The sequence below is a fragment of the Cibotium barometz genome, chromosome 43 (genome assembly GCF_041138505.1).
Source record: "Cibotium barometz isolate CiBa-2024 chromosome 43, ASM4113850v1, whole genome shotgun sequence".
NCBI classification, from domain to species: domain Eukaryota; kingdom Viridiplantae; phylum Streptophyta; class Polypodiopsida; order Cyatheales; family Cibotiaceae; genus Cibotium; species Cibotium barometz.
This window is the reverse complement of record NC_141088.1, coordinates 25,430,418-25,458,280: the sequence shown is the minus strand read 5'-3', so window position 1 is coordinate 25,458,280 and position 27,863 is coordinate 25,430,418. Positions and strand designations below refer to the sequence as shown.

Below are 27,863 nucleotides of genomic sequence, written 5' to 3'. Positions count from 1 at the left end.
AGCAATATGCACAGAAAAACAGCAAGCTTTTTTTTTTTAACACATACCTTTCTTCAACCTCATCTTCTCTACCTACCGACTTGCACGTTCACGAGGTATGCTCTGATACCGCTGTCAAATCCCCATGGATCTCCTCGTGATCGCTCTTGGTTCGAGACTCGAAACCTGCAAACGAACAAACAAACAAACAAGCAAGGGGGTGCAGGCTTGACTCACCTCCCAACCATGACAGCCATGGGCGAGGCCACAGTCTTGGCTGCCCCCACCGAGCCACGAGCTGAGCTAACTAGGTTGACGTACCGACCAATCTCCTCCTTGCGACGTCCCATACCGCCACGAAGCTGCCCTCGCGGGCCTCGAGATTGCTGCCGACCTCGGCTACATAAAGCAGGTGCACGTTTGCACTAGATCCAGGCTCCAAGACCATAGAGCTCTCACAAACTCGCGAGACTCTCTATATCTCAATAACTAACCTTGGCCACCCTTTTATAGGCTCTTGGCCGGTCATCGGGCGTCCACACTTGGACGCCCGCCCGTCCATACTTGGGTGCCCGCCCGTTAGTTTATCCCTAACTCAGCTCGTCAATCAGCCTGCCTAGTTCCAAGCTTCCCCAAGCCTCGAAACTAGTCTTGCGTGCGTGTAGCACACGGTAGATACACACTGTGCACATGGCACTGTCCTCCCAGGGTGTCCTCTCAGCTCTCCTTATCTCTATCCAAAGGCGGTGTGAAGGTACCCATAGCTAGCAAACCACAATCCGCATGGTGTGTTGACATGTATATATATCAAGGTACCCCGACATCAGGATGAAGCCGTCATCTGTGAGTCTCAAGAAATGGTCCATTTAGTACCGCATCTTCATGTGCAATGGATCTAACAGTGTAATCCGGAAGGGGGTATCTAGACTGTACTGAAGTGGTGGGAGCCGTTCCACTTGGAGTCTATGAGCCTCAAACCATGCACATACAATAGCATACCATGAGGGTTGTCCCTGGGCTGCTATCTGTTGGGATGACTGTAAAGCAAGCCTCGGAAGTCATGAGGGATGCACCCAATCTAAAGATTCTTTGCATGGCTAACATGAAGGGAGCAGCAATGGGACTCATTTATGAGCTTCCAGAAGATGGAGAGTGTCAACACTGACAAGCTTAGAATGTCCCAGATGCGGTGGATGTAAGTGACCATTTGGAAGAGTGCCTCCACTACCATAGGAGGCGCATCAAACTATGCTTGAATAATTTTGATGTGGGATCCATCGATGGTTTGTTGCGGATCATGCAGGAGAGCATCATGACCTCAAGCCGCTCTAGTCGCTACTAGGAGTTTGTTGAAAGATCTGGTGCTTGGAAGGGTGCTCCATACATCAATGCTGGGGTGATTAGGGTGTGTCAAAAAGCCAACCCTTCGCCTCAGCTCTATTCTGGGCCTAGAAACATTCTCTCTCCATGAGGGCTAGGGCTGCGTATCCTCGGATCAATCTAGCTTTTGTTGCGTGTTGCATGGCGAATTGTGGGCTGGAAAAGGTGACCCCGAGGTATACATAGGATCAGACAATCTCCACCGGACTGCCCATGTAGGTGAACCTCATCCTGGATGCAACCGGGTAGAATGTATTGAAGACCATAGCCTTGGTTTTTCCAAGGTCAACTGAGAGGTCCCATTGCATAGAGCATCCAAGTGCCTCTAGAGAGCCTCCATCAACATATAGTAAAATGGAGTTGATAGTTATATAGTCTTGTGGGTTGACTTAGACTACCATGAGTATATAACATGCACGTTCCTAAAAGGTTAATTTGGGCATGTTCTTGGATTCATCTAGGTATATATAGTCTTGTGGGTTGACTACCATGAGTATATAACACGCACGTTCTTAAAAGGTGAGTTTGGGCATGTTCTTGGATTCATCTAGGTATATATAGTCTTGTGGGTTGACTACCATGAGTATATAACACGCACGTTCTTAAAAGGTGAGTTTGGGCATGTTCTTGGATTCATCTAGGTATATAATTCAATCGTATAAGCGAACATGCAGATTTCACATTGTGAAGTTTTCGTCCGAGTTGCGGCCATTGATATTGTGCTTATTCTTTCTATCTTTAGTGGTGCATTTGTCCTATCAACTACTTATTTACTGTATTAATTCTTTCTATTTGCTACTTCCCTTAGTGCTAGGCTTCATTATGACTGAGTCTACCCTGCATCTCCGGTGGTTTGACATAAACTCAGTACGAAGGGCTTTGTGTGAATATATGCTCTTATGTGTGTGCGTGTGTGTGTGTGTGTGGAGTGCGTGTGTGAGAGCATATCTTGATACAGAGTTCTACACCCACTATTGGGCACTGATGACGTGAGTGGGGATGTCGTAGTATCTAGTCTATACTATGCATAATGGAGTTGATAGTTATATAGTCTTGTGGGTTGACTACCATGAGTATATAACATGCACGTTCCTAAAAGGTGAATTTGGGCATGTTCCTAGATTCATCTAGGTATATATAGTCTTGTGGGTTGACTACATTGAGTATATAACATGCACGTTCTTAAAAGGTGAGTTTGGACATGTTCTTGGATTCATCTAGGTATATATATATATAAAATGGAGACTAGTATGATGGCTAGTGATGCTCCTTCTCCTGCCCTGTGAATGAAGTCTTAGATCTCGTCTATGTAAAGGATGAAGAGGCAGGACCAATGATGCTGAAGATCTCCTTTGATAATCCTCTTGGGCATCTCACTCGTCCAATGACTTACTCACATAAGGCGATGCTACCCCAAAGCATGCTAGATGGGACCCCTACATCAGGCACTGTGGAAATCCACAAAGCAGCAGTAAATCCGGCGCCTACGGGCTCTAGCCTCCTTGATGATGGCATGGAGGGTAAAGATGTGGTCCACAGTGGATAAGGTCCTTGGAAATCTTGCCTATCCAGTTCTCTATGTAACTTGGTTGAAAACAATGCTAATCAATACACAGCACATGGATTGCACCTTCAGAGCTTCCACCAAAGATGCACTTCTCCAGAGATCATTTCCTCACGCTCACAGAGGATGGCTTCATCCCACAGCTAGGCTACCTAAGTTTTCACATGTCACATGCCATGCACATCGTGATTGGCCAGCTATTGGTATCCTCCCAACGACTATGGGTGGAGACAGGGCAAGCAAAGCACATATTCAAAGATAGAGAGCTCATACGAAGACCTCGGGAGGAGAGGATCTGCAGAATATGCCACAGAGGGGTTGAGACAGAGGAGCACTATACATACCATTGCCCAATGTACTATGAGATCCGAAGGAGGTACCACTGTCTCTTCCATGAGGATTTTGGCCCATTATCCAAGATCATGGACTTCCCAGACTAGCGCATGCCTAGAACTCTTCCTATTGGAGCTTCATAGACACAGAGATACACTCCTAAGAGTGTCGGCCACAGCCACCACCTCCTCCTCGCCAGCCAACCATCATCAGTTTCTTCCCGGCCCAGGGAGAGGATATCGGCGTAGTGGACCCCGAGGGTCCACCACAGGATACTTCAGCTCCGCCCTGTCCCTCAGGATTGGAATGGGCTTGCGCGCTTCGACATACCCGACGTCCGAGACCATGGGACACCAACCATGATCCTCCCATTAGCTACAGATTCAGAACATGCTCCACCGCCATCACACCACCTTCCCACGCACCGTGACAGAAGAGGACCTCTCAGCCATTGTCACCAGCCTGGACATTTCCCAGTCTGAAAAGGGGTCTGGTGGACTCCAGGATGCTTAAATATTTGGAAAGTACAAGCTTTGGGAATGGGGGATTATCCTAGAATACAAAGAACCACACTCCTAAAATTTAGGAGAGTTGCTATTTTTGGCCCGACTCCGATGGAAATTCTGTTCGCGTCATTACATCTGGAATTGAGCAGATACCAAGAGTTGGCAAAGTGCCTATGACAGAATGTCTACCATTTGGGATATTTTTAGAGGTAAAGATTATGGAAGGACCCATCTCTTAGATTGGGACATGTGGCAAGAAAGTGGACCAAAGTGAGACAAGTGGCCTGACACTTGTTAGAAAAAGGATCAAAGTGAGACAAGTGGCCTCACACTTGTCATTGTAGCCTTCTCTTGCCATTTTAGCTCATGGGAGGCCTAAATCTATAAATTGGAGCCCTCTCTCTTCATTAATGGAGGCTTTCTTGCTGCACACTAGCCTCTACCACCGTTGAAGGCTTCTCTAATGATGGCTACTCTCTTTCTCTCTCACTTGAAGGCTGCCCATGAAGAATACCGGCTGTATGGGACTGTTTTGGAGGCTTCCATCGCGAAGAAATAGTGAAGGCAAGGGTATTCAATCATTTATTATGATTTCTAGCCATTGTATGTGTTGTACCAGCATTTGTACTTGCTGTACCTGCTGTACCAGCCACCATACCGGCTGTACCAGCCACTGTACTTGCTGTACCTGCTTCTGTACTTGCTATACCTGCTGTACCAGCCACCGTACCGGTTGTACCAGCCACTGTACTTGCTGTACTTGCTGTACCAGCCACCGTACCGGCTGTACCAGCCACTGTACCTGCTGTACCAGCCATTGTACCTGCTGTACCGACTGAATGGAGAGTTGTACTTGCTGTACTAGCTCTATTGCATGAAGACCCGTGGTTTTTGGGGAAGAATCAGTACCCACACGGAGGTATATGGATTATATTATTGGCTCGGCATTTCTACAGCCTATGTTCCGGCTTGGTTGCCTCGTGTTAGGCTGTGTTATGGCATTTGTATATGGATAATCCGGCATCTCCCGTGGGGAGAGTAAGGCCCTCAAAGCTTGTACATGATATTATTCTCCTTGGGTAATAAAATACTCCAAGGGGGGGGTCGGCCCATTCCGGCCTCTATGCGGTGTCACGTGTGCAAGCTCCATTTTCAGCATTTGTGGATGTTTTGTCCAGCTTTTATGCAAAGTGATGATGGATATGTGTTAAGGCTGTGGCCATGTTTAAATGTTTTAATATGCATTGATGGTATCAACAAGTGTGTCAAAGGCCCTAGTCCCCCGGGCACCCGCCCCCCGCGAGTTTCATTGGTATCAGAGCATAGGCTTTCTTGGAAGCGAAGGCTTCCTTCTATCAATAAGGAAGAGAAAAGATCTGGAGTGGGGACCACACTTACCATCATTGCTATTAAGCATGGCCAGCCACTTCAGAGCCTATGAAGCAAGAGCATGAGCAATAGACAGCTTGGTCTAAGGATTTATGAATTCACAAAATTTATCTTGGAAGTATGGAGTTGGCTTTATGTGCACACGTTTAGCACTCTTTCCATATGGATATTGTGGATTATATTATCAAGCTTACAGGCAAGCTATATGGAGATATATCTCAAGATATCTTAAGGATATGGTGACGAGATATTTTTGTTGGCTTCATGACCAACCTGGCAAAGAACAGCTAAGTATACTTTGAGTTTGCAAAGTTGGTGCTTTTGCTATTTACTATGAAGTGTTTTTGATGTTCACTAACCCTTGTATAGCTATGCAAGGAGAAAGGTGTTGTTGTTTGCCTTGAGATGGTTTCAGGGAAACATTGTTTATGGCTCCCTTTAATGGGATGAATTCTTTTCATGGCTCCCTTTATTGGGATGGATTATATCTATGGAGATTTCTTTCTTGGACGAGATTTATATAGATATTGGGCTTCACAAGCAATTTCTATGGACGAATCTGTCCGAGTTTATAGAGAAGCAATCTTTGGATATCTCATGGATATGATGCTTTTATGGATAAAGTCCACCTCTACTCCAAGGTGTGTGGTTAGCACGGAGTATGTGGTAAGAGTTATGGTATACAAGGATTATGATATACAGGTGTATGGATTCCTGGACTTCTTTTCTAGGAATTTGGATCCATCCTCAGGTTTATGGATTATTCTTTTTGGCTCCCTTTATTTGGGATGCATTGATTTTATGGAAGTCGTGGTTATCTCATGGATCGAGGATTTCTATTGGCGGCCGAAATGCATGTAAAACTACTGGTGGTCGAAATGCCTATGAACTATGTGTAGCAGATATGCCTATAAACTATCTATGCCTGTGAGTGATTCTTATTTTATGTTACACACTTGAGTCCACCTCTCCTCCAAGGTGTGTGTTCAGAGTACCAACACGGAGTGCAAGTGGTAAGAGTGGACATGATGCCTAGTTGGTAGGGGACTTATGTCTATACCAAGGGTCATGTGGACTGACACCTTCTTGGCAGGAGACTATGTCTACGCCAAGTGTCAGTAGACTGGAATGTGGTATGCTGGGGACTTGACGTCTGCGCTCAGATCCAGTGGACGTTCTACATCCGCGTGCACGGTCAATCGGTCTTCTATTTCTCTGCCTGGTCTTTGCATATGTAAGCATGGAAGCCAGTGGAGAGTAGCATGCGTTTGACGTGACACTGGGGATTGGGGAACGAGTAATTGCTTCTTGGAGTTGGATTCAACTTAGAGTATGGACAGAGAGACATGATTATGATACCTGGCCTTATGGGACTTTTTTGTCTCACCCATTTATTTTGGGACATGATTATGGTATCTTGACTTATGGGACTGTTTTCTCTCGCCCATTTATTTGGGACATGGATTATTTCAGTCATATTGGATTTTTGAGACTGTCTAGTCTCGCCCACTTGATGGGACATGATTATATCTTGAATATATGGCTTAAAGCTTAAAGTTGCGGACAACTTTTAAGAAGTTGGGGAGGATGTCACCAGCCTGGACATTTCCCAGTCTGAAAAGGGGTCTGGTGGACTCCAGGATGCTTAAATATTTGGAAAGTACAAGCTTTGGGAATGGGGGATTATCCTAGAATACAAAGAACCACACTCCTAAAATTTAGGAGAGTTGCTATTTTTGGCCCGACTCCGATGGAAATTCTGTTCGCGTCATTACATCTGGAATTGAGCAGATACCAAGAGTTGGCAAAGTGCCTATGACAGAATGTCTACCATTTGGGATATTTTTAGAGGTAAAGATTATGGAAGGACCCATCTCTTAGATTGGGACATGTGGCAAGAAAGTGGACCAAAGTGAGACAAGTGGCCTGACACTTGTTAGAAAAAGGATCAAAGTGAGACAAGTGGCCTCACACTTGTCATTGTAGCCTTCTCTTGCCATTTTAGCTCATGGGAGGCCTAAATCTATAAATTGGAGCCCTCTCTCTTCATTAATGGAGGCTTTCTTGCTGCACACTAGCCTCTACCACCGTTGAAGGCTTCTCTAATGATGGCTACTCTCTTTCTCTCTCACTTGAAGGCTGCCCATGAAGAATACCGGCTGTATGGGACTGTTTTGGAGGCTTCCATCGCGAAGAAATAGTGAAGGCAAGGGTATTCAATCATTTATTATGATTTCTAGCCATTGTATGTGTTGTACCAGCATTTGTACTTGCTGTACCTGCTGTACCAGCCACCATACCGGCTGTACCAGCCACTGTACTTGCTGTACCTGCTTCTGTACTTGCTATACCTGCTGTACCAGCCACCGTACCGGTTGTACCAGCCACTGTACTTGCTGTACTTGCTGTACCAGCCACCGTACCGGCTGTACCAGCCACTGTACCTGCTGTACCAGCCATTGTACCTGCTGTACCGACTGAATGGAGAGTTGTACTTGCTGTACTAGCTCTATTGCATGAAGACCCGTGGTTTTTGGGGAAGAATCAGTACCCACACGGAGGTATATGGATTATATTATTGGCTCGGCATTTCTACAGCCTATGTTCCGGCTTGGTTGCCTCGTGTTAGGCTGTGTTATGGCATTTGTATATGGATAATCCGGCATCTCCCGTGGGGAGAGTAAGGCCCTCAAAGCTTGTACATGATATTATTCTCCTTGGGTAATAAAATACTCCAAGGGGGGGGTCGGCCCATTCCGGCCTCTATGCGGTGTCACGTGTGCAAGCTCCATTTTCAGCATTTGTGGATGTTTTGTCCAGCTTTTATGCAAAGTGATGATGGATATGTGTTAAGGCTGTGGCCATGTTTAAATGTTTTAATATGCATTGATGGTATCAACAAGTGTGTCAAAGGCCCTAGTCCCCTGGGCACCCGCCGCCGCGAGTTTCAGCCATACTCAGTAATCCCGTGCTCGACATGCTTGAGAGAGGTGTACCCTCTCCTTGAGGATGATGACAGTCTCTTGTACTAGTGCTTATACCCCATATACTTCCCCATGATGATCATTATATCCTCTACTTTCAGAGAGCTATGTTATTTGTACTTTTTTTTTCCCTCTACTTAATCACTTTGGTGTCATAAACCCATTGACTCTTTAGGAGGCATTTAATATAAATCTCTCTCTCTCTCGGCCATACTCATCAGCCCCATGCTTGATATTTTGGAGAGTGGTATACCATCAACTCAGAGCTGATGTTGCTCTCATGTTTCTATGTTCTTAGTATTCCATGATGAGTTTCCATGGACAATTTTGTATCACCCTAGTGAGATAGCTATGTTTACGTTTTCTTTCTGTTTTATTTTCCATTCCATGATGAGATATGCCATGGACATTATTGTATCACTTTGGTCTCATAGGCCCATTGGGTCTTTAGTAGACACTTAATATATCTTTCTTTCTTTCTTTCTTTCTCTCTCATATCTTTACTTTCTGAGCCATTATTGAGAAGGCAAAGACAAAGAAGCAACATGTATACTGTTGTTTTGTGGATTTCCAGAATGCTTTTGACTCCGTCGCTTGATCACAACTTCTTAAGAGCTTGCAGGTGCTTCAGTTTTCATTAGACATGCTATGGGGAGTGATACCCTTATATGAGGCTGTGACAGGAAGGGTTCAGGCACCAAGAGGGCTCTCTGGGGACAGCAGCAACACTATTGGCGTTAAACAGGGCTGGCCACTCTCTCCTACATTGTTTGGGCTGTATATAGATGAGATCTCATCATTTGTGGACAAGTTTGGGGGAATAGGCTCACGGTTTGGCTTAGGCAGTGGTGCCCATTTTGCTTTATGCTGATGACATAGTACTGATTTCTGATTCTGTGGAGGGGTTACAGAGACATCTTAATGCATTACAGAGGTTTTGTGACAAGAGAGACCACACAACAAATCTCGGAAAAACCATGATCATGGTCTTAACACTTCATATGAGAAAGGGTATGTTGGTCTTTCCTTTACAGAAGAGCCGAGGTGGAGATCGTCCCAATCTTATGTTTACCGTGAAGTGACCTTTATAGGCCCGATCTTTTGCATGAGACCAACCACCGAGGCTTACCTTGCGAGATGGTATGCAGCTCTAGGCCATCTCAAGAGACACTGTTTCCATGCCCACTTCCAGGAGCCTTGCAGAGCAAATGTTGGCCTTTTGACACTTTGGTGCACCCTGCAGCGAAGTACAGTGCCCCCTTTTGGAGGCCAGATCTAGGAGAGGAAGATTGGAGGAGGACAAACAGACAGCAGATGCTGATGCTCTCATAGCAAATAAGCAATCAGTCTACACGAGATCATCTTAGCTGAGTTTGGAGCATCCCCCTGCTATAGATGCACTTTTTCAGACCATCTACATACACGATGTAGATGCAGATCAACTTCCATGGTTGGCCCTGGCTATAGATGCACTTTTCCAGACCATCTACATACACAATGTGTATACACTAAATGCAAACCAACTTCCATGGTTGGCCCTTGAGTCCTCCATGCAACTTACATGAAAGGGACAGAGAAGGTCTTGGTACTCACAGGTGGTGGTTGATTTGACCAACATGGCCTTCGGATGGGGACTGCCTCCCCCCCTTCCAGTATAGCCTTGGAACTATCTTTTTTGGATCTCTCCTGTCAGATGAACTTGGCAGTGAGTCCCTCGTGATCACGTGCCTGCCCATTACATAGTCTACGAATGGCCTTGAGGACCAGACCCTTTGTGAAGCAGGTGGAGGGCGTGAGGGGCGGGGATCTGGAGGTGGGGGCAGAGGTGGCTGATGGGGGATATGATAAGAGGGAGCGCACATAGGAGTGCCATGTGTCTGGGCATGTGATAGGTGTGGGGGGGCGATGTTCTCGGAGGCTGAATATGGCCTACGAGACCCAATCATGCAAGTAAATGGTATACAAGAGAATAAAAAAGTTAAATCAAAAGGTCCTAGCCTTGGACTGTGTAGAAATCATGTCCTCTGAGTACTTTGCAGTGGTGTAACATTTCCTCTGCCACCAGTCAATCCTTTTAAAGATGAGCTGCAGCAGTCTTAGTTATTTCATGGTTGGCCCTGACTATAGATGCACTTTTCCAGATTATCTACATACACGATGTGTATACATTAGATGCAAACCAACTTCCATGGTTGGCCCTTGAGTCCTCCATGCAACTTACATGAAAGGGACAGAGAAGGTCTTGGTACTCAGAGGTGGTTGGTTGATTTGACTTGGAACTGCCTTTTTTGGATCTCTCCCATCAGATGAACTCGGCAGTGAGTCCCTCGTGATCATGGGCCCGCCCATTATGTAGTCTATGGATGGCCTCGAGGACCACACCCTTTGTGAAGAAGGTGGAAGTGGTGGGGCAGGGATCCGGAGGTGGGGCAGAGGTGGCTGATGAGGAGCGTGCATAGGAGTGCCATGTCTTCGGGCATGTGATGGTGTGGGGGGAGATGTTCTCGGAGGCTGAATATGGCCTATGAGACCCAATCTTGCAAGTAATTGTTACACAAGAAAATAAAAAAGGTAAATCAAAAGGTCGTAGCCTTGAACTGTGTAGAAATCATGTGCTCTGAGTACTTCACAGTGGTGTAACATTTCCTCTGCCGCCAGTCAATCCTTTTAAAGATGGGCTGCAGTAGTCTTAGTTATTTCATCTTTCTTCTCATAAACATCGTCAAGAACAAATATATATATACACACACACATACATACATACATACTGTGTATGTATTTATGTGTGTGTGTGTGTGTGGAGAGAGAGAGAGAGAGAGAGAGAGAGAGAGAGAGAAAGTATGCCAACATAATTGTGCAAACAAGGGTTGGGTTCTAACCTTTTCAAGGTAAGCTGCCGCAGACTTAGTTATTTCATCTTTCTTCTCATAAACATCGTTGATATTCATCTTTGGCACGGTAGATGTTATTACTAAACAAGTGATGCGAACAATCTTATCAGTTTGAGCCACATGTAAAAATCTTCTATGCTCACTTGCTTCCCAATTCAAAAAAGCAAAAGAATACAACACATTGACAAAACATTTCTTACTATCTAAAATAAAAGATCTGATCTGCAGCCTTGGATCCGTAAGCTTGTAGAATGCATGGTCTGCCATTTTTGGAGCAACCCGGTACTGAAGTGAAGCCGCCACAATCAGGAACACATTGTCCTGCCAACACATAGAACTTCAAAACCTGCAGCTACTTCAAATTGAGTTGGCAACGGACACAACAGCAAACCTTTGTTTTAGTTTGGCACTTAACATCAAGCTGCTGAAGGCGCAAATTTACGACTCTTTTGACCTTCTTCCCAATGCACCAGTTCACACAATGGACCCCTGGCTCGAGCACTTCATCAAACTTTCCCCATCTTTCTTTGATGCCTACTTTAGGCTGACTAATTTGCAGACAACAGCAAATCTGCCCCATAGGTTGTGTCCGTGTACCTTGGAAGTAACTAAGACAGATATCTGCACAAACAAAAGAAATTCTTGTGAAAGAACGAACTTGATCACAGGGTCATGGATCCGTTTAACATGACGAAAAAGTAGCCCTACGATGACCAGTGTAGAGGGTAGAAAAATGCAAATGTATGTGAAGAGAGGTTAATGGAATGGCCAAGCATGCTACATGATGGTGATTAAATCACTACTACTTGCAGAGCATCGATAAACCTTGTAGCCTAAGGCTTATACATGCCCCAACAAGATGCACTTTACACCATCACCATGAGCGCAATCAGCCATACAGCAATAGGAACTGAATAAAGATTACAACCTTCAAATTTCAAATACGAATGCAGCACCACACCCAGGCTAAAGCACCGATCTATGCTGCATGGGCTGTATGAACTTGCACATGAACGAGGCAGAAAGTATAGAAAGACCATATCCTCCAAAACAAAAGCTTCGTTTATAAAAGTCCTGCCCCAACAGAGATAAACTTTCTCATTTGTTCAGGACTTGGGGAGAGGTTTCTTCCGGATTCAATTTTATTCTCCAATTTCTTGTCCAAAAATGAGGATGGTCTAGCCTCAAACTTATTTTTGGTGACAGATGTTCCTTTACAAGTCATTGGACTTAACCAAAGTCCATACCCTGGAAAAATGTGTCCCTTTACAAGTTATTGGACTTAACCATATTCATGTTGAGGGCCTTCCATGTTTATAGAGTGACTAGAGGTTGAGGAGATTGTCAAAGCAAAAGACCATTCTTGATGTAGAGCTTATAATAGTCAAGATTCTTGCCCAATAAAGTAGCATTTGTATGTTCAGCTCTGCGGTGAAGTCCAAAGAAACCCAAATCTTTGATGTGTAGCGCCAGGTCTTAGATAGATTTCCAGCCCCTCTCTTTGTCGTTAGAGACCCATGCAGGGGCCACCATGAGTGGAGACCTTAACAATCAAGAGATTTTGATGATACACTCTCTTTCGCATACCTAGCACTTTTACACTTGAATTTCTTCTAAGTCCACACATTCTTTCCCCGGCAATCTGGAAGTTTTGCTGATACACACACTTTCGCATACTTTGCACATAAGTCCTTGAGGCCAATAATTGTAAGAATTTCTTCTTAGTCCTATCAGCAATATCCATGGATGTAAGAGATAATTCTCATGCTGCCTTGCTAGGTTCTCGGCCTCGTCTAGCCTGGGACCTTTGGCGGCAGGCCCAGCACGTAGCTTTGGAGACTGGCAGGCCTTTTGCAGTCTTCCAGAGGAGAGGCTGAGTCACTTCAGAGAGGGGTTGATTATGAGGGATGACATTCAGGAGGCACTCACAGAGGAGTGGTTCACGCCTCTCGAGCTAGTGGCCCCACGTTGGATGGGAGCCTCTAAACAGTTGGAGATCCTGATTGCTGTCAGAGCTTGCACTGAGGATGGCAGATGCCTCTACTATGAGATTCAGGATGAGGGCAGACTTCAGAGAGTGGAGGTGGAGTCGCCTTTGGTTGCAAAGTGCACCTTTCAGAGGATACGAGTAGTGGCCGCCGCTTCTCGGAAGTGGCATATTGACCCAGGCCCTGCAGATGTGCTCCCGGATTGGCGCATATGGGCATATGCAGCGCGCCCCTTGGCCCGGCTACAGTGGGACCCTGGGGAGTACGAGTGGCATGATCCTTATGCATCCCTTGAGGCCACAGAGATCACCTTTTTTCAGTATACTGTTCGGCTGGGGCGGCATATTTTGACGGCGAGGAGGATGGTCTCTCCAGCTGCAGTGGGGCACTGGCGGCTACAGGGGCTCTCACAGGAGTTCCTGGAGGATTTTTGGGCCCGGCTCTGGGCTAGTCGACAGGCCCGCAGGATCTCGACTTTCTAGTGGCTGGTCGCCCACAGGGGCTCAGCAGTTGGCACCTGGCTTGTCTACAGCGGTCTTCCGGCGGCCTGCGTCCGATGCGGCCACCCTATGGAGACACAGAGACATTGCCCTCAGGCGCAGCAGATTTGGCTGCGGATGCTGCGTATTCTGGCCCCCCTCTCTCCAGAGGGTATGTTTACGTGGGGTGCCGCTGCTTGGTTGACTTCGTCAGGGCCTGCTATGGGCTATGAGACGGAGCAGGACAGTCAGGCCATCAGATTCATTAGGGGCCAGCCTCGCCTTGTTCCTTCACCGGATTTCTCATCCGCCAGCTGGACACAGGAGAGGGATCTACGATGGGAGCTCCTCAGCAGCCTCACCATCTGGTTCACCTGGAGGGCCCGGTGTTTCAGGGCCTTTGAGGGGAGACTGGAGCCACCAGCAGAGACTGTACGGGGGATTTGGCAGGAGTTGATCCACACCCTGCGAGGACAGTATGACCGCATCCGGGGTGACTCGGATGAGGCGATCTTGCGGCGCCAGGCCTTTCACACCTCCTGGCGCAGCGGCCCCTTCTATACTCTACACGCGGGGTCCCCCCGTTGGCATTACAGGCCACCTGTTTGGCTTTTCCCCCCTCCTATTGTATGATTTAGCCCCTCAGTTCTTTGTACCGATGCTTGTACTTTTCAGCACCTAGGGAGAGTCTCCCGGGCTGCCTTGTTTTGTTCACTGCTCTGTTTTTCTTGTGAGCAGGAGAGGATCTTTTGTAGCCCTACGGGCGTTTTTATATAACTAATGAAAGGATCTTTTCTCGATTTTTTTTTTTCTCATGCTGCCTCTTATAGTGTAAAGGACAAAGCCTTATATATTTGTGTATGTGTAGGGAGAGGCAATGTTTAAAAGAGTGTTTAGAGGGGAGTAAAGGTTGCAAGGATTGAACCTTACATCCTAGGCTATCCACACCATTAACCACCGCACCCACGAATGCTTGTTGCTATACACTTTTTTGAAACTGTACACACCTGGAGCACTCCGGCTGCGTGGGGTCCACCTCGTGTTACAGACTTTCAGTTTGACTATGTAGGAGATACTGAGATAATTCTTCCTCTATGAAGGTCACTCTATACAAGTGTATGATAGCACATGAGTTAATCAGTAGGCTATAATTCAATCTTGCATCATACAGTGTATACAAGGAGTGTATTTATAAGAGTATGTATGCATGTAGGGTGTCTAAATTACAGGAGGATGGACATACATTTGACCCTCTAATTAAGAGGAGATTTTATACATTATGAGGTCCTGAAGGAATGACCATATGAGTATTTCTTAAGAGCATTTCTTAAGGAATGACCATATGAGTATTTCTTAATGGGATCAAGGGCAACACCTTGTCTCCTCTATGGTCTCTAAGCTAAGTGACCAAAGAGTAGCCCTTCCTTGAAAAGCAATCTGAGGGAGGTGGTGTTTGCTCATATTTCAAGCAGATTACGGAATTGTAATTGAACATGCATGCAAAGTATGAATCATTAAATGAATGCGTGATACCTACATGCGTACTATTGCCATAGCCACAAAATAGGAACCCTGTGTGTGAGTGCATTCATAATAACAGCTCAAATGACAAGATCACGCACAGCAGTAAGAGATGAGCATTAAACATTTGTAGGTTGCAGAAAGGCTCACCTTCTCAAACACTGTGCAGAAGCACTCGGGAGTGCGTAAGGGAGCTTGCTGACTTCGCAATCTCTTGTGTGCAGAGAAGCTTCGATGTCAAACCTCCTTCCCGGTACATTTTTAGTAACCTTCCATACACTCTTTGAATATATCCTGTAACGTGCAAGCACCGGAAAGGTGACGCTCCAAGAGCGCTCTTTCACACCCATACCTCTTTGTTGCTTTCACAGCACGCCTTTTGCACACTCTTGTTGCCTCTCCCGTGTGAAACGGCACGCCATATTAGCATTGGCTTAGGGAGGAGATATATATATATATATATATATATAGAGAGAGAGAGAGAGAGAGAGAGAGAGAGAGAGGAGGATAAAATAGTGGAAACTAGTTTGGTTGGGTAGGTGTTTTGTGTTACTCGAAATAGAAGTGTAGTATACAAACACTACAAAAGATCACTTCACTAACTAGCATAGTAGGTTGTCATGTATCAATAGAGCAAAAGGAACACTTAGTCTTGTGGAAAACTTGCACATAAACTGCCAACCACTATGCATCCTATTTTTACACCACTACAGGCTGCCTAAATTTCGACGTTTAGTCCGATGCGAAAATGAATTGCAATGAAAATACAGGAACGTCCATATGCATGTCGACACTTCCGTCGATATCAAATCGTCGGTATAATCGTCGAAATAACCATCGAAAATACCATCTATATATCTATTGGAATAAATGTCTTTATATCAATTTGAAAACTAGTTGAAAAAATGTTTTAGTTACTACAGATATTTCGACGCTTTTTTAGACGTGTAATCCGACGATTTTTAGATGTGTAATCCGATGACTTTTTCGACGCTATTAGAGACGGATGCAGGTTTTAAAGTTTTTTGGCATAATGGTGCATCCAGGTGCAGATGTGTACCTGGTTGCACCATTATGGTGCATCCAAGTGTAGAAGTGTACCTGGTTTTTTTTTGGCATAATGGTGCATCCAGGTGCTAATGTGTACCTGGATGTACCATTATGGCAAATGTATAGAGACCTTGCTTCAACTGGTCTCAAATGAAGAATTTGACACAATTAAACATTTAAGACAAAGATTCATTGATACAAAGATATGAGTAATTGTCGACTGGATATCAAACATTAAATACGAAAATTGTTGCATATATAAATGTTGTCGTATAGGTGAGCAAATTATACACGACCAAAAAGAGTGCAAAATGGATCTATATAACCCCAAAATGGATCTATACAACTTCATCTACATATCTAAGCAAAAAGAAGCCCGTAGATGCAAGCTACTAAGTGGTATCCATCCGCGAGCTAGTCTCCTCTGGGGGGCTCAAGTATTGCTCTCTACAAAGACAATGCAATGCCCACAAGCTAGCCCCTGCAAACTAAAATGATCTACAAGCTCATAACATATATTCAAAAGAGACTTACCGAAACCACAACTGCTCAATTCACATTCTCGCCATCGTGCTCCATTTGCTCAAGCAAGTCATAGCGCTCCTCCAACTCAGTAGGTCACCGTCTCTTGCATGCATGGAAACAGCACGTAAAGACATACAAGTATACACTTTACATACACATGAGAGGCCACGAGAAGCATGGATACTTCCAAAATACTCATAGAATGAGTCCCAATTCATCGCTCCCAGGGTGTGAGCTCCCTATGCTCTCCATCCGCTTCACCATCGCGCTGCCACTGCTTCCTCTTGTTACGCGTACCGTCAAGGGTTTCGGCGTGCTTTCTCACCTCCTCGTCCCATTTCTCTTGGTCCACGTGCCAAGGCTTTTATCTTCCTCTTTTCATTGCTTGGGTGATATCGAACCGCTTATGCTTTATACAATCTCTCATGAGATCGTAGATCCATCTTTTTGGTACCTCCTCTGCTACCTGCCGGAGCTGGCTTGAACTCATTCTTGATTTGATTGCATATACGGGTTTTTTTCTCTAATGAGAGGTGGGGAAATGTGGTCATAGTGTTGTGGGCGAACACTATGCCACCTAGTTGCCTTATGCAACTCCACATCTCTTGTCCTACCTCATCAAGAACTACACGCTCTTCCCGCACCGTGTAGTAAAGATATTGATTTGCATCGAGAGAAGGACTACTACCAAAATGCCAACTAGAGCAATGTGATGAGATGGGGGAGTCAACCACACTATGTATGGGTGGCCTCTCTCATGGAGTGGTAATTGCATCTATGGAACCACGATTAAACCAACCACCACCACCACTATGACATGAGCACCTACTATGGTTAGAGGAATGGCCCGAGGGTGGGGTGTGAGTAGGGGATGTCACGGGTGTGACCGTACGTGTGATTTACTCTACGATGGGCTAGTCGGCTCATCTCGATTAAAGTAGGCTAGAGCCATGGCTTGTTGCTCAGGAGTGGCTTGTGCAATGAAAGAGAAAAATAGTTGGGTCTCGTAATACGTAGAGTAAGCGGGACAGTTGGTTAGGGGGTACTGCCAGGGGTCAGCCGGGTTATATCCCTCCATGATCTACATACATGCATGCATGGACATGGTTTAGGGTTTGCATATGTACTTGTAACATAACACCCAAGGCCATGTGGCCATATATTTACAAAAAGAAATAAGGAAAAAAATATAAGATAAGAGGGCTTGTGCAATGAAAGAGAAAAATAGTTGGGTCTCATAATACGTAGAGTAAGCGGGACAGTTGGTTAGGGGGTACTACCAGGGGTCAGCCGGGTTATATCCCTCCTTCATGATCTACATACATGCATGCATGGACATGGTTTAGGGTTTGCATATGTACTTGTAACATAACACCCAAGGCCATGTGGCCATATATTTACAAAAAGAAATAAGGAAAAAAATATAAGATAAGAGGGCTTATCTCTAATAATGGATGGGGAAAGTTATAGAGTACCTGCATGATAAAATTAAGAAAATAAACAAGGATAAGGGGGAGGTTAAAAGAGCTTGATATACATGGACATGGTTTAAAGTTTGCATATGTACCTGTAACATAACACCCAAGGCCATGTGGCTATATATTTGCTAAAGGAAGTAAGGAAAAAAAAAGCATAAGCTAAGAGGGCTTACCCAGCAGATGGGGAAAGCTGCAGAGTACCTGCTGCTGCATAACAAAATCAAACAAATAAATAAGGATTAGGGAGAGGTGAAAAGGGCTTGATATGACAAAATTAAGCAAATAAACAAAGATTAAGGGCTAAAAAGGGCTTACCTTTGCAAGAATCAAAGTAGATGGTTGTGAGCTAAGACCTGCAAAAAAACCCCCAAAAAATAGGTTAGACCTACATGCAACAATTTGTACATGAGTAGAAAAGAGGAAAATAGTAGACTGTAGAAACCCGGAGGGGAGAAGGAAGAGTGTGGGGGGTGATTCCATCACAATGTCGAGGGGGGCGGGGGGAGGTGCAAGTGTAACTCATCTTCACCATAGAGCTTCCAACAAGTACCTACAAGAAAGCGAACCAATATGCAGGTTTTCAGCACTATAAAATTTTAATGCCATCAAAAAAAGCATCAAAAATAACCTAGGAAAATAAGTCTAAAATAATATTGTTAAAAACGTCAAAAAAATGTCCATAAATATTATATTTTGATGCCTTTTTAAAGTAATTTTTGACGTTGTTTCCAACGATTATATAGACGACAGGGATTTTATATTCAAAAAATAAATAAAAGGCATTTGAAATTCAAATGTGTTTCGCACCCTGACACCTTTTCCATTTGAATGTAAACTTTGGTCGACTAGACCAGTGCCTAATATATAAGGAGCCATTCCCCCCTCTCAAAAAAACACAAATTTGGCCATTCCCCCCTCCTAAATTGATCATGGACCTCGAAAACACTACTGTAAACATGTCATCTTGTCAAACAATGAGAAGAAATGCTTGTTCTCTTGCAACTAAGCAAGTATCAAATCTCTTGACGGCGGTGAATTTGTGACGACCATGTAAAAAAGAACAATATATTTCTAGTTGAGTGTCTAAATACCTTACTTGCTGTTGTGAATATGCACCCTCGCAATGATGAACCGATCGACGGCGTGGACCTTCGGCGACCCGAGCAGAGTAGACGAACAACAACACAAGCAAGTACTACTCAGCCTCATGTTGAAGATAAAACTATGGTGGACTCTCCAGCGCCTTTGGATCAAGACATGGATGATATGATAGACACCCTACATGACGCAGGGAATCTGAAGCGAGAAATAACACACGAAATGGGCAGTGTCCATCAATGCATGGAGCAGGTCTCGAGAGAAGATCAAGAGTTACGTAGGGTGGCTCATACGTCTCTTTATCATGGTGCACATATATCTGTTTTGTGCACATGCCTCGCAATGCTAAACTTGCAATCAATATTTGAATGGTCTGATACTAGTGTATCAAAACTTTTTACGTAAGTACTTATCACCCTTTCCATTTTTGTCTCTTTATTTTATATTTTCTAATCATTGTGGCCAATATGATAGGTCATTGAGAGATCAAATATTGCTCGAGGGCAATGAGATGCATACGGACCGTATGCATGCAAAATCCATCTTACAATCCATTAGTATGGACTACAATTCTCACTATGCTTGTCCAAATGATTGTGTTCTCTATTAGTACGAGCATACAAGTATAGCACAATGTCCGCGGTGTGGAGAATCTAGATATAGGAAAGATGTCTAAGGAGAAAGGGTTCCTAGAACAGTACTAAGGCACTTCCTTGTCATTCCACGGATTCAAACAATGTTCAAGTGTAAATCCATAGTGTCTATGATGTCGTAGCATCGAACCACTAGATCTATGAATGATGTTATGCATGTGCCCATTGATTGCCCTACATGGAGACACATTAAGGAAAAGTGGCCAGACTCTAACGACAAGCCTCGTAACATTTGCCATAGGCTAGCTATGGATGCTGCGAACCCGTTTGGTTTTAAAAGCTCAACATGGAGCACATGGCCCATTTTTCTTGTGAACTTCAATCTTCCACTGTGGTTAGAAAATAAAGAAGAGGCATATTTTGCTCTCATTGATAGTGCCTGGGAAGTACAAGATAGCTAGAATGGATGTGTACTTAGCCCCATTAATAGAAGAGCTACAAAGATTGTGGTAAGGAATTGATGTTCACGACATGTCAAAGAGGTTTAGACAAAGGGATTTCTCATTACGAGGAATACTAATGTGGACTATGCATGATTGGCCAAGCTATGGAGAATGCAGTGGTATCTTATCCAAATTCAGCCAAACTGAACCTGGAAAATTCTAGAAACTAGTTGGACTTGGTTAGAGGCCTCCCTCACCCTTACAAGAAGATAAAAATTAGATCTCGGTGCCTTGGAGCACTTGTATTTCTTGTGTGATATAACTACTATTTTCTTATTATCCATGTTGATATCTATAATGTTTGTATAATATTAATTGTTTTAATACAGGACTATCAATCTCTGGATAGCATGCCTTTTGTGTGGGCCTAGACTAGAGGCTCTCCATTCAAGATGCTTGAGAAAGATGGTGTATGAGGGTCACAAGAAGTATCTACAAGAGGACCATGAGCTACGTGAGGGCTTTTTGGGTTGATCTCCTCCTACACTAAAGGCACGCGATTAGAAGAGAGCATGGGAGGACAACAAAGGTTATCCACCCCCCGGAATGAAGCGATTATCCATCTTCTGCAAATTACGATATTGGGACAGTCTTCTAGTTAAGCCTTTGCTTGAACCTATGCATATTTTAAAAAATATATCCGTGGTGCATTGGAAAACTAGTAATGGGGCCAAAGAGCGCAAGGGCTAAAGGGAGGATTTACAAATAAGTGATCGTATGCAACACTTATGGCCATGAACCAAAGCTAATAGTAAGCAGCTGCTACTACCAAAGCTCCTTGGGTATTGACGAAAGAAGAGGAAGCTTAAGTTAAGAAGTGCATTTTGGAGTTTTGTACTCCGATTGGATGCATGCACTAACTAAATGGGGCGTTTACAAAGGATGACGAGCTCTCCGGCTTGAAATCACACGATTGGCACAAGTTCTTACAATATGTCTTGCCTGTGGCCATAAAGGGTTGCCTTACCGACAACATAAGGGATACAATATACAAGATTGGCATCGTGGTCCGTTGGATTTCATTAAAGGAGATAAAAAAAGACACTTTGGAAGTATCCCGCTTAAATACCATAGAAGTTGTTACATTGGTGGAGAAGTTTCTCCCAACCAGCATATTAACCATACAGATGCATCTCCTAGTTCATGTTGTGGATGAGGTAGTAGTGGCAGGGGTCATCCATTCATGTTAGATGTTCTGTTTGGAGAGGTTCATGAAGATGCTAAAAGGGTTTGCCCGTCAAAGAGCTCGCCTAGAGGGAAGAATGGCAATGGGATGGCTTGTACAGGAATCCCTAGTGTACATCACAGAGTTTCTTAGTATCTCAGACCCTGAATTCCTAAACTGTGGTCAACAAAGAATAATTTTACATCTTAAACTCTAGGAGTATCCAAAAGTGGATCAAGCGGTATGGAGAGGCCAAGAACGAAAGGAATCAAGCTTTTCAAAGGAGTCAAAGACTATGGCTCATCAACCATACCCTCCATCACTTGTTGCTATACTTCCAGCCTTTCCGTCAAGAAGATGGATCCAACAAACCTTACAAGAAGCAAAATTTTGCGGTGAAGTTACGAATGAGGAAGAGGAGCTTGCATACGGTTGTGACTATTATGTAGGTGATTTCATTCATTCTAAGCCTTGATATGTCCACATCTTCTCCAAATATTGTTTACAACCTTTCTATAAACTAATGGACGATGCATTATTTTCTTCTCGTACTAAAAATTTATAGCACTGTGGTCACATGGATGCCATTTTCAAGTGGAACAGATCGATAAGAAGAGAATAACATTTGATTGTGGTGTTAAAGAAAATTTCATGCAAGAAAGCAGGGCTAGTGCAAGTGATTTAAATACAGATGCGAACATGCTTGATTACGTTGGAACCATCCAAGATATCATCAAGGTTGGCTTTAGAAAGTTTGATACGCCGTTATCACTTGAGATGTGTGGTAGATGATTATGTGGCATGTGCGCTTTTGCCGCACAGGTCGTAGCTGGGGACTTGCCGGACACCGTATGCGAGCCACGAATGGCTGCAAGCATACAACCAGGAAGGCAAGCTCAAAACAGAATGCAAAAGGTGTGTCACTCACCGCTTAACTGCTGCCTTGAAGGATTCCTGCGTCGCAGCCGTGAAGGAGGAGCCGCCGTCGCCGCTCTACCGCCTCTCCGCCGCCGCCGTGCCGCTACACAGTGCTCGATCGCTCTCTCACTCACTCTCTCTCTCTCTCACAAACGCAGGAGAAGGAAACCAAAGAGATAAGGCAAGAGCACTCTTGTATTCACAACACATGAGAATGAGGATTTTAGGGTTACATTTGACTCATATAGGTGACTTGGCCGTTCACACTTGGGCGCCCATACATGGCCGGCCGACCCTAACCCTTATCCTATTGATATCCAAGGTGCGCCTCTCATCGGCGATCACCCAATCCCTTTATCCTTAACATATGGTGCCGACAAGCCCGGCCCATGACTCAGAATATTTAAATTAATGACGTAAAATATAGTATGTCGCAATGTCCGCCATGGGTTAACATGCCCCCCTTCCTGATGTAGATTCCATCCTCGGAAGCTATGGTATGGTAAGCTCGAGAGGGTTGTTGTGGTAGACCGTCTGCAAAACAGGGAAGTAGAGTGAAGGTATGCTGGAATTCAAAAGATATAAAGTGTATAAATTCAAGCGTGTGAGACCACAATGGATGTTGCTATTAGAACTTAGTTTAAGGGTACATGAGTGAGCTAGTGTAGCAAATTAATAGGAGTTTAAAATTATTGAAAGGAATTCAAGAGTTAGCAAGGTGTCAAAGGTTAATCAAGGTTTATAACTGGCCTAAGTCAAGGAAAATAACCAAGCTTAATAAATAAACAGATGACCATACTGTGTCTACTCTAAGAACAAGTAGTTACCACGAGCCTAGGGACACAAGAAACATCAGAGTTACAGGAGCCTTTTGCCTTCTTTTTTTTTTTTTTTTTTTGCACATGACAATTTTTATACACAATGGCGACCTTCCTAAGGCAAAACTAACATCGATCCTGGTACCATGTTTAACACAAGGCATTATCCAGGAATCTATTAGCTCACTTAAGGCAAGGCTACCCCCTACCAACCAAGGCATCGGTCTGGAGTAGAATACTCCTCGCCTACCAAGTATCAATAAGGCGATAGGCCAACATTAAAGCACATCATAGACTTGTATTGCCATTTATTGTAGGCTTTTTTTTTTTTTTTAAAGTTTGTTTTGATCTTCGCTCCTGAACTAAAATGTGTTCTTACATCTTTTCGACAAGGGGTAAAATCTATGTCCTAGAGGTCAACACACACACAGCCAGGTGTTCAAACATTAAGATGGTTTGACCCTAGACCTAAGACAATCGTATTCCAAGGTTAACTAAAGACGTCATGCTGCCTAGGAATATTTCCAATAAAGTTAAGCTCATTAATGATTTACACTAGCATGCAAGCAACTTCAAAAACTAAGTAGTACATTGATAATTTCCATGTGGTCATGCATTATAGTTTATGCAATTGATTGAACAGTAAAAACGAAAGAGAGTGGGTATGGAAGAATTACACCTGTAAATTGGAGATCTCCTTGATTTGACGAGACAGCTTGCAATTTGATGTAGATATATTTTGATGAACGTTGCGGCAGTCTCTGGACTTGGAAGCGAACCCACCTCAAACTTTTTAACCTGTACAATCAACTAACAAGCACTATACCTCGAGAGGCACATGAGTGTGAAAATTCAAGACTCGTTTAAAGAATCTAAACTAGAAAAAACTTGAAAACACTAACCTACCTACCAGTCACCACACTACTACTGAGGATACGGTAAGAGGATGTTGTAGAGTCCTGGCTCTAGCCCTAAGGCTAAGCCTCTATCCGCATCATCCAAATAAATAAAATCAACCTCAGTAGTGCCATGAGTTTCATCCGTCCATTCATCATTGTCCGATATTTCCTTTTCATTTTCCCATCCACATAGACTCATCAAGAATGTAACGATGCGAGGATAGTCATCTTGTGGAAAAGGAAAGCATTGGGCTATCGGGGATATGTCCTCTACAGAGTAGGGGTCAGTCATGGTTAATAGGCGAATTAGCCATTCTAATTCCTCAACATTTTCCTCTCTGGCTAATACATCTATATGATCCCATTCAGTTTCAATTACAGGATAGCACATGTGAAATATCTGAGAAAGGTACAGATGATACCTCTCATCAAAGGCGGGAGTGGATGAAGTGTATGATGATCGTGCATCTGCCATATCTGCAAACACAGATATAGCATCAGTAGGTTTGTGAGACAGGTCAATCTAGTTCTTGATTGTATACGGATATTTATCCTCTTTTTGTGCTCTTACTCTTTTTACTATTTTTGTTTTTCTTTTCTTTGTTTTGTTTTTTTTTGTTTTTTATAATGTATGAAGCTATATATATACATCCCCTTGAATTTGGCAATTACATGGTCAGGGGAGAAAGTTAAGGAGGAAGCATTAGAATGTCGAGCGTGAGTACATGCTCCCCCTTTCCTTGGGTAGATCATATTATTTGCAATGATGTTGCAGCCTCTTGGAACCAATTTGTCCAGCGGGTCATAGGTTGTGATGTGGGCAGATAGCTTTTTATGACCCTTGTGGCCACATCCAATTGCAGAGATGGTAGTGTACGTTCCCATTGACGAATGGAGGAAGTGGTTTCCGACGATACTATTACAAGGGGAGACGTAGACTCATCGGTTTTTTGTTGGGTGTTGACAAGAGTAGGTGTAGAGCATGTAGAAACTTCTATATGATTGTGTGCCTGGCATGAGGAGCTAGAAGCTTCATGTGGCTCCCCCCTTCCTGAGCTAGGTGGTAATGATCGATATCGTTTGGGAATCCAAACTAACTCTGGAAGTGGTGCGGAGCACTCTGTTACCTTTCCCTTACCACGGTCTTGAATTGTCATTGGGGTGGTAACAATTGGTTTGCAAGGTTTTATAGGTGATGTAGAGGGATTCACCTTATGTTTAGGGACCCAAATCTGGTCATTCCCCTCGTAGTACCCTTGGGCTACTAATAATTTTTTAGGGATCCATCGCGATGTTACATTGCCCTTTCTCGGGTGGGTAGCTACTTTCCTTTTACGAGGCTTCTTGGTGGCTGAACGAGATTGAGCAAGGGAAGTAGCTGTTAACGAAGCTTTGGGGACCCATTTGTATGTACTCTTTGGCATAGTAAGCGAAGCTTTAGGGACCACCTTGCCTGTTTCCACTCTTGGCGTTGAAGCGTTAGAGGGGTGGCCAACAATCGAAGATGGTTTTGCCACTGGACTTTGTGATTTTTCGTTATCTAATATTTGAGTGGATGACTTAGGTGCGGGATTTTGAGCGGTTAGACCTAGTGTTGGTTCTTGCGTTGTGACTTGTCTGGTTGCCCAATCGATATTGCACTTGGTGGCCATCATCCATTTGCGCCCTAAGATTACAGTCCCTTCCATGGTACCAGCAGGCATAACCAAAAAGCTTTGAATTATGGTTCCCTTGTCATAAGCAACCGGAGTGTGCAGAATTCCTGAGACAAAGGTTTTCTTCTTGTTGATTCCTTGAACTTGGATAGAACTCTTGGATAAAGGTGGTTTTCCCAGTTGACACCACACGCCATATGATAGCAAATTGTGTTGAGCTCCTGTATCCAATAATGCATTATACAGCACCTCCCCGTAAGGACTCTGTAACTCAATTGGGTATCTTAGAGGTGGGTCAGATTCCAATGCATCCTCCTCTGCTTCCTCGAAAAATACTTGCGTAATTCCCAAGTTGGCTTCTTGTTGTCGCCTAGCACGCTGTTGACGTTCTTTGGCTTCAACTCTCGCTTGTATCTTTCTAAGCTCAGCTTGTTCTTTAGCTGCCTTCTTTTGATGGATTGCATGTAACTCCTCCTGGCCCAGGGGGTCATAGTATCTTTTGAATTTACTCCCATTAAGGAATCCAATGGTTTCAACTCCGTCGAGAGTCTCTACTCTAATGGTACCTTGCGGGGTAATTTCACATACTCTATATGGTCCCTTACCAGCATATTTGAGCTTCTTCTTTTCGTTTCGCACTCCATACATCAGGACTTTATCCCCAACCTTGATGTCCTTGTCCTTTAGATGGCGATCAAACCATTTTTTCCTCCTATCCTTCTCCACAAGGGCATTGTGTACAGCCAATTGTCTTTCTTCATTTAGCCGCTCAAGGATATACAGACGTTCTGCTAAGGGATTACCATCCCAACCCTCTTGAGTAGCAACACGAAGACTTGGAATGACAAATTCCCACGGCATGACTGCTTCTTGGCCATATACCATTTTGAATGGTGTACAATTAATAGCCACTTTGTACGCAGTACGATAGGCCCATAAAGCTGTCGTAAGCTTTAGATCCCAATCCGTGCGATGAGCTTCAACTGTCTTTGTCAAAACAGAGATTAAAGTCTTGTTGGTACTCTCGACTTGGCCATTCGCTTGCGGATAGTAAGGAGTAGATTTATGATGGGATATCATGAAATTTGTTGTGAGCTCCTTAATCACTTCATTTATAAAATGCGTACCATTGTCGCTCACAAGTTCAAAAGGACAACCGAATCGTGTGATTATATTTTCAAAGAGGAACTTGGCTGTTGTCCTTGCATCTGCCTTATGTGTCGCTTTCGCTTCAGCCCATTTGGTCATATAGTCAGTGGCCACAATAATATAGCGAGATTGTGTGTTTCGGGCCGCTGGACTAATTGGACCTACAAAGTCTAAACCCCACTTTTCAAATGGTTGGTTTACTTTGATCGGATGTAGGGGCATCTGATCTTTCCTCTGCGGTTTCTTGTATCGTTGGCATTCATCGCAACCCTTCACAAAGAGTGATGCATCTTGGAACATAGTGGGCCACCAATACCCTGATTGTAAGATCTTTCGCGCAGTTAAGTCTCCTGAGAAGTGACCACCGGCTACGCCCATATGTGCCTCTTGTAAAATGTATAGATACTCATCCGCTCGGGCACAACGCCTAAGAACGTCATCCTTTCCTCTTTTATAAAGAGTCCCGGCTATCAGGCAATAGGGTTCGCATTCTTTGATCAGCTTTCGAGCTAGATCTTTACGAAGCTCCTTGGGTGGAAAGCCATTAACCAAAAAGTTAACAATCTTCTCACTCCATTCAGGCATTGTCTCCACCATGAACAGGGAAGTGTCAGGTAAGTCATCATCAACCCCTGTAGGAGCCTCACCATTGGGTATGCGAGACAAATGATCAGCCATAACATGTTTCTTGCCAGGTCTCACAACAACCGTGAAATCAAACTCAAGAAGAATCAATAGCCATCGTGTGATTCTTCCTGTGGAGCATGGTTTGTTTACCAGATACAACAATGCTTGATGATCCACATAGAAAACAAACTTGGTGGCAAGGAGGTAATAACGAAATTTCCTTACTGCATATATCATTGCCAACCCTTCTCGCTCCGTAGTGGTGTAGTTCATCTCAGCATCGTTCAACTGGCGACTGGCAAAGCTAATGGGGTAGTCTAGCTTGTGTTCTCCAGGTTGAGTTAACACACACCCAATAGCAAAGTTTGATG

The 27,863-nt window shown here is 44.1% G+C and overlaps 1 protein-coding gene across 3 annotated transcripts in view; it reads right to left on the bottom strand.

Annotated features, from left to right (window-relative positions):
* Positions 1 to 15,420, bottom strand: part of LOC147613723 (hypersensitive-induced reaction 1 protein-like) — a 42,915-nt gene extending 27,495 nt beyond the window's left edge. Inside the window, exons 1-4 of one of the 3 annotated variants that reach the window (XM_086781689.1) lie at positions 15,165 to 15,420; positions 11,418 to 11,647; positions 11,227 to 11,347; positions 11,015 to 11,106 (exon numbers count right to left, since the gene is read on the bottom strand). In XM_086781689.1, the coding sequence (XP_086637815.1) occupies positions 11,015 to 11,106; positions 11,227 to 11,347; positions 11,418 to 11,606 (402 nt within the window). In that variant the 5' untranslated portion in view covers positions 11,607 to 11,647; positions 15,165 to 15,420. Of the gene's footprint in view, positions 1 to 11,014; positions 11,107 to 11,226; positions 11,348 to 11,417; positions 11,648 to 15,030; positions 15,099 to 15,164 lie in introns of those variants that run through there. The other 2 variants (XM_086781691.1, XM_086781690.1) reach the window with 2 other exon arrangements.
* Between the last annotated feature and the right edge of the window lie 12,443 nt (positions 15,421 to 27,863).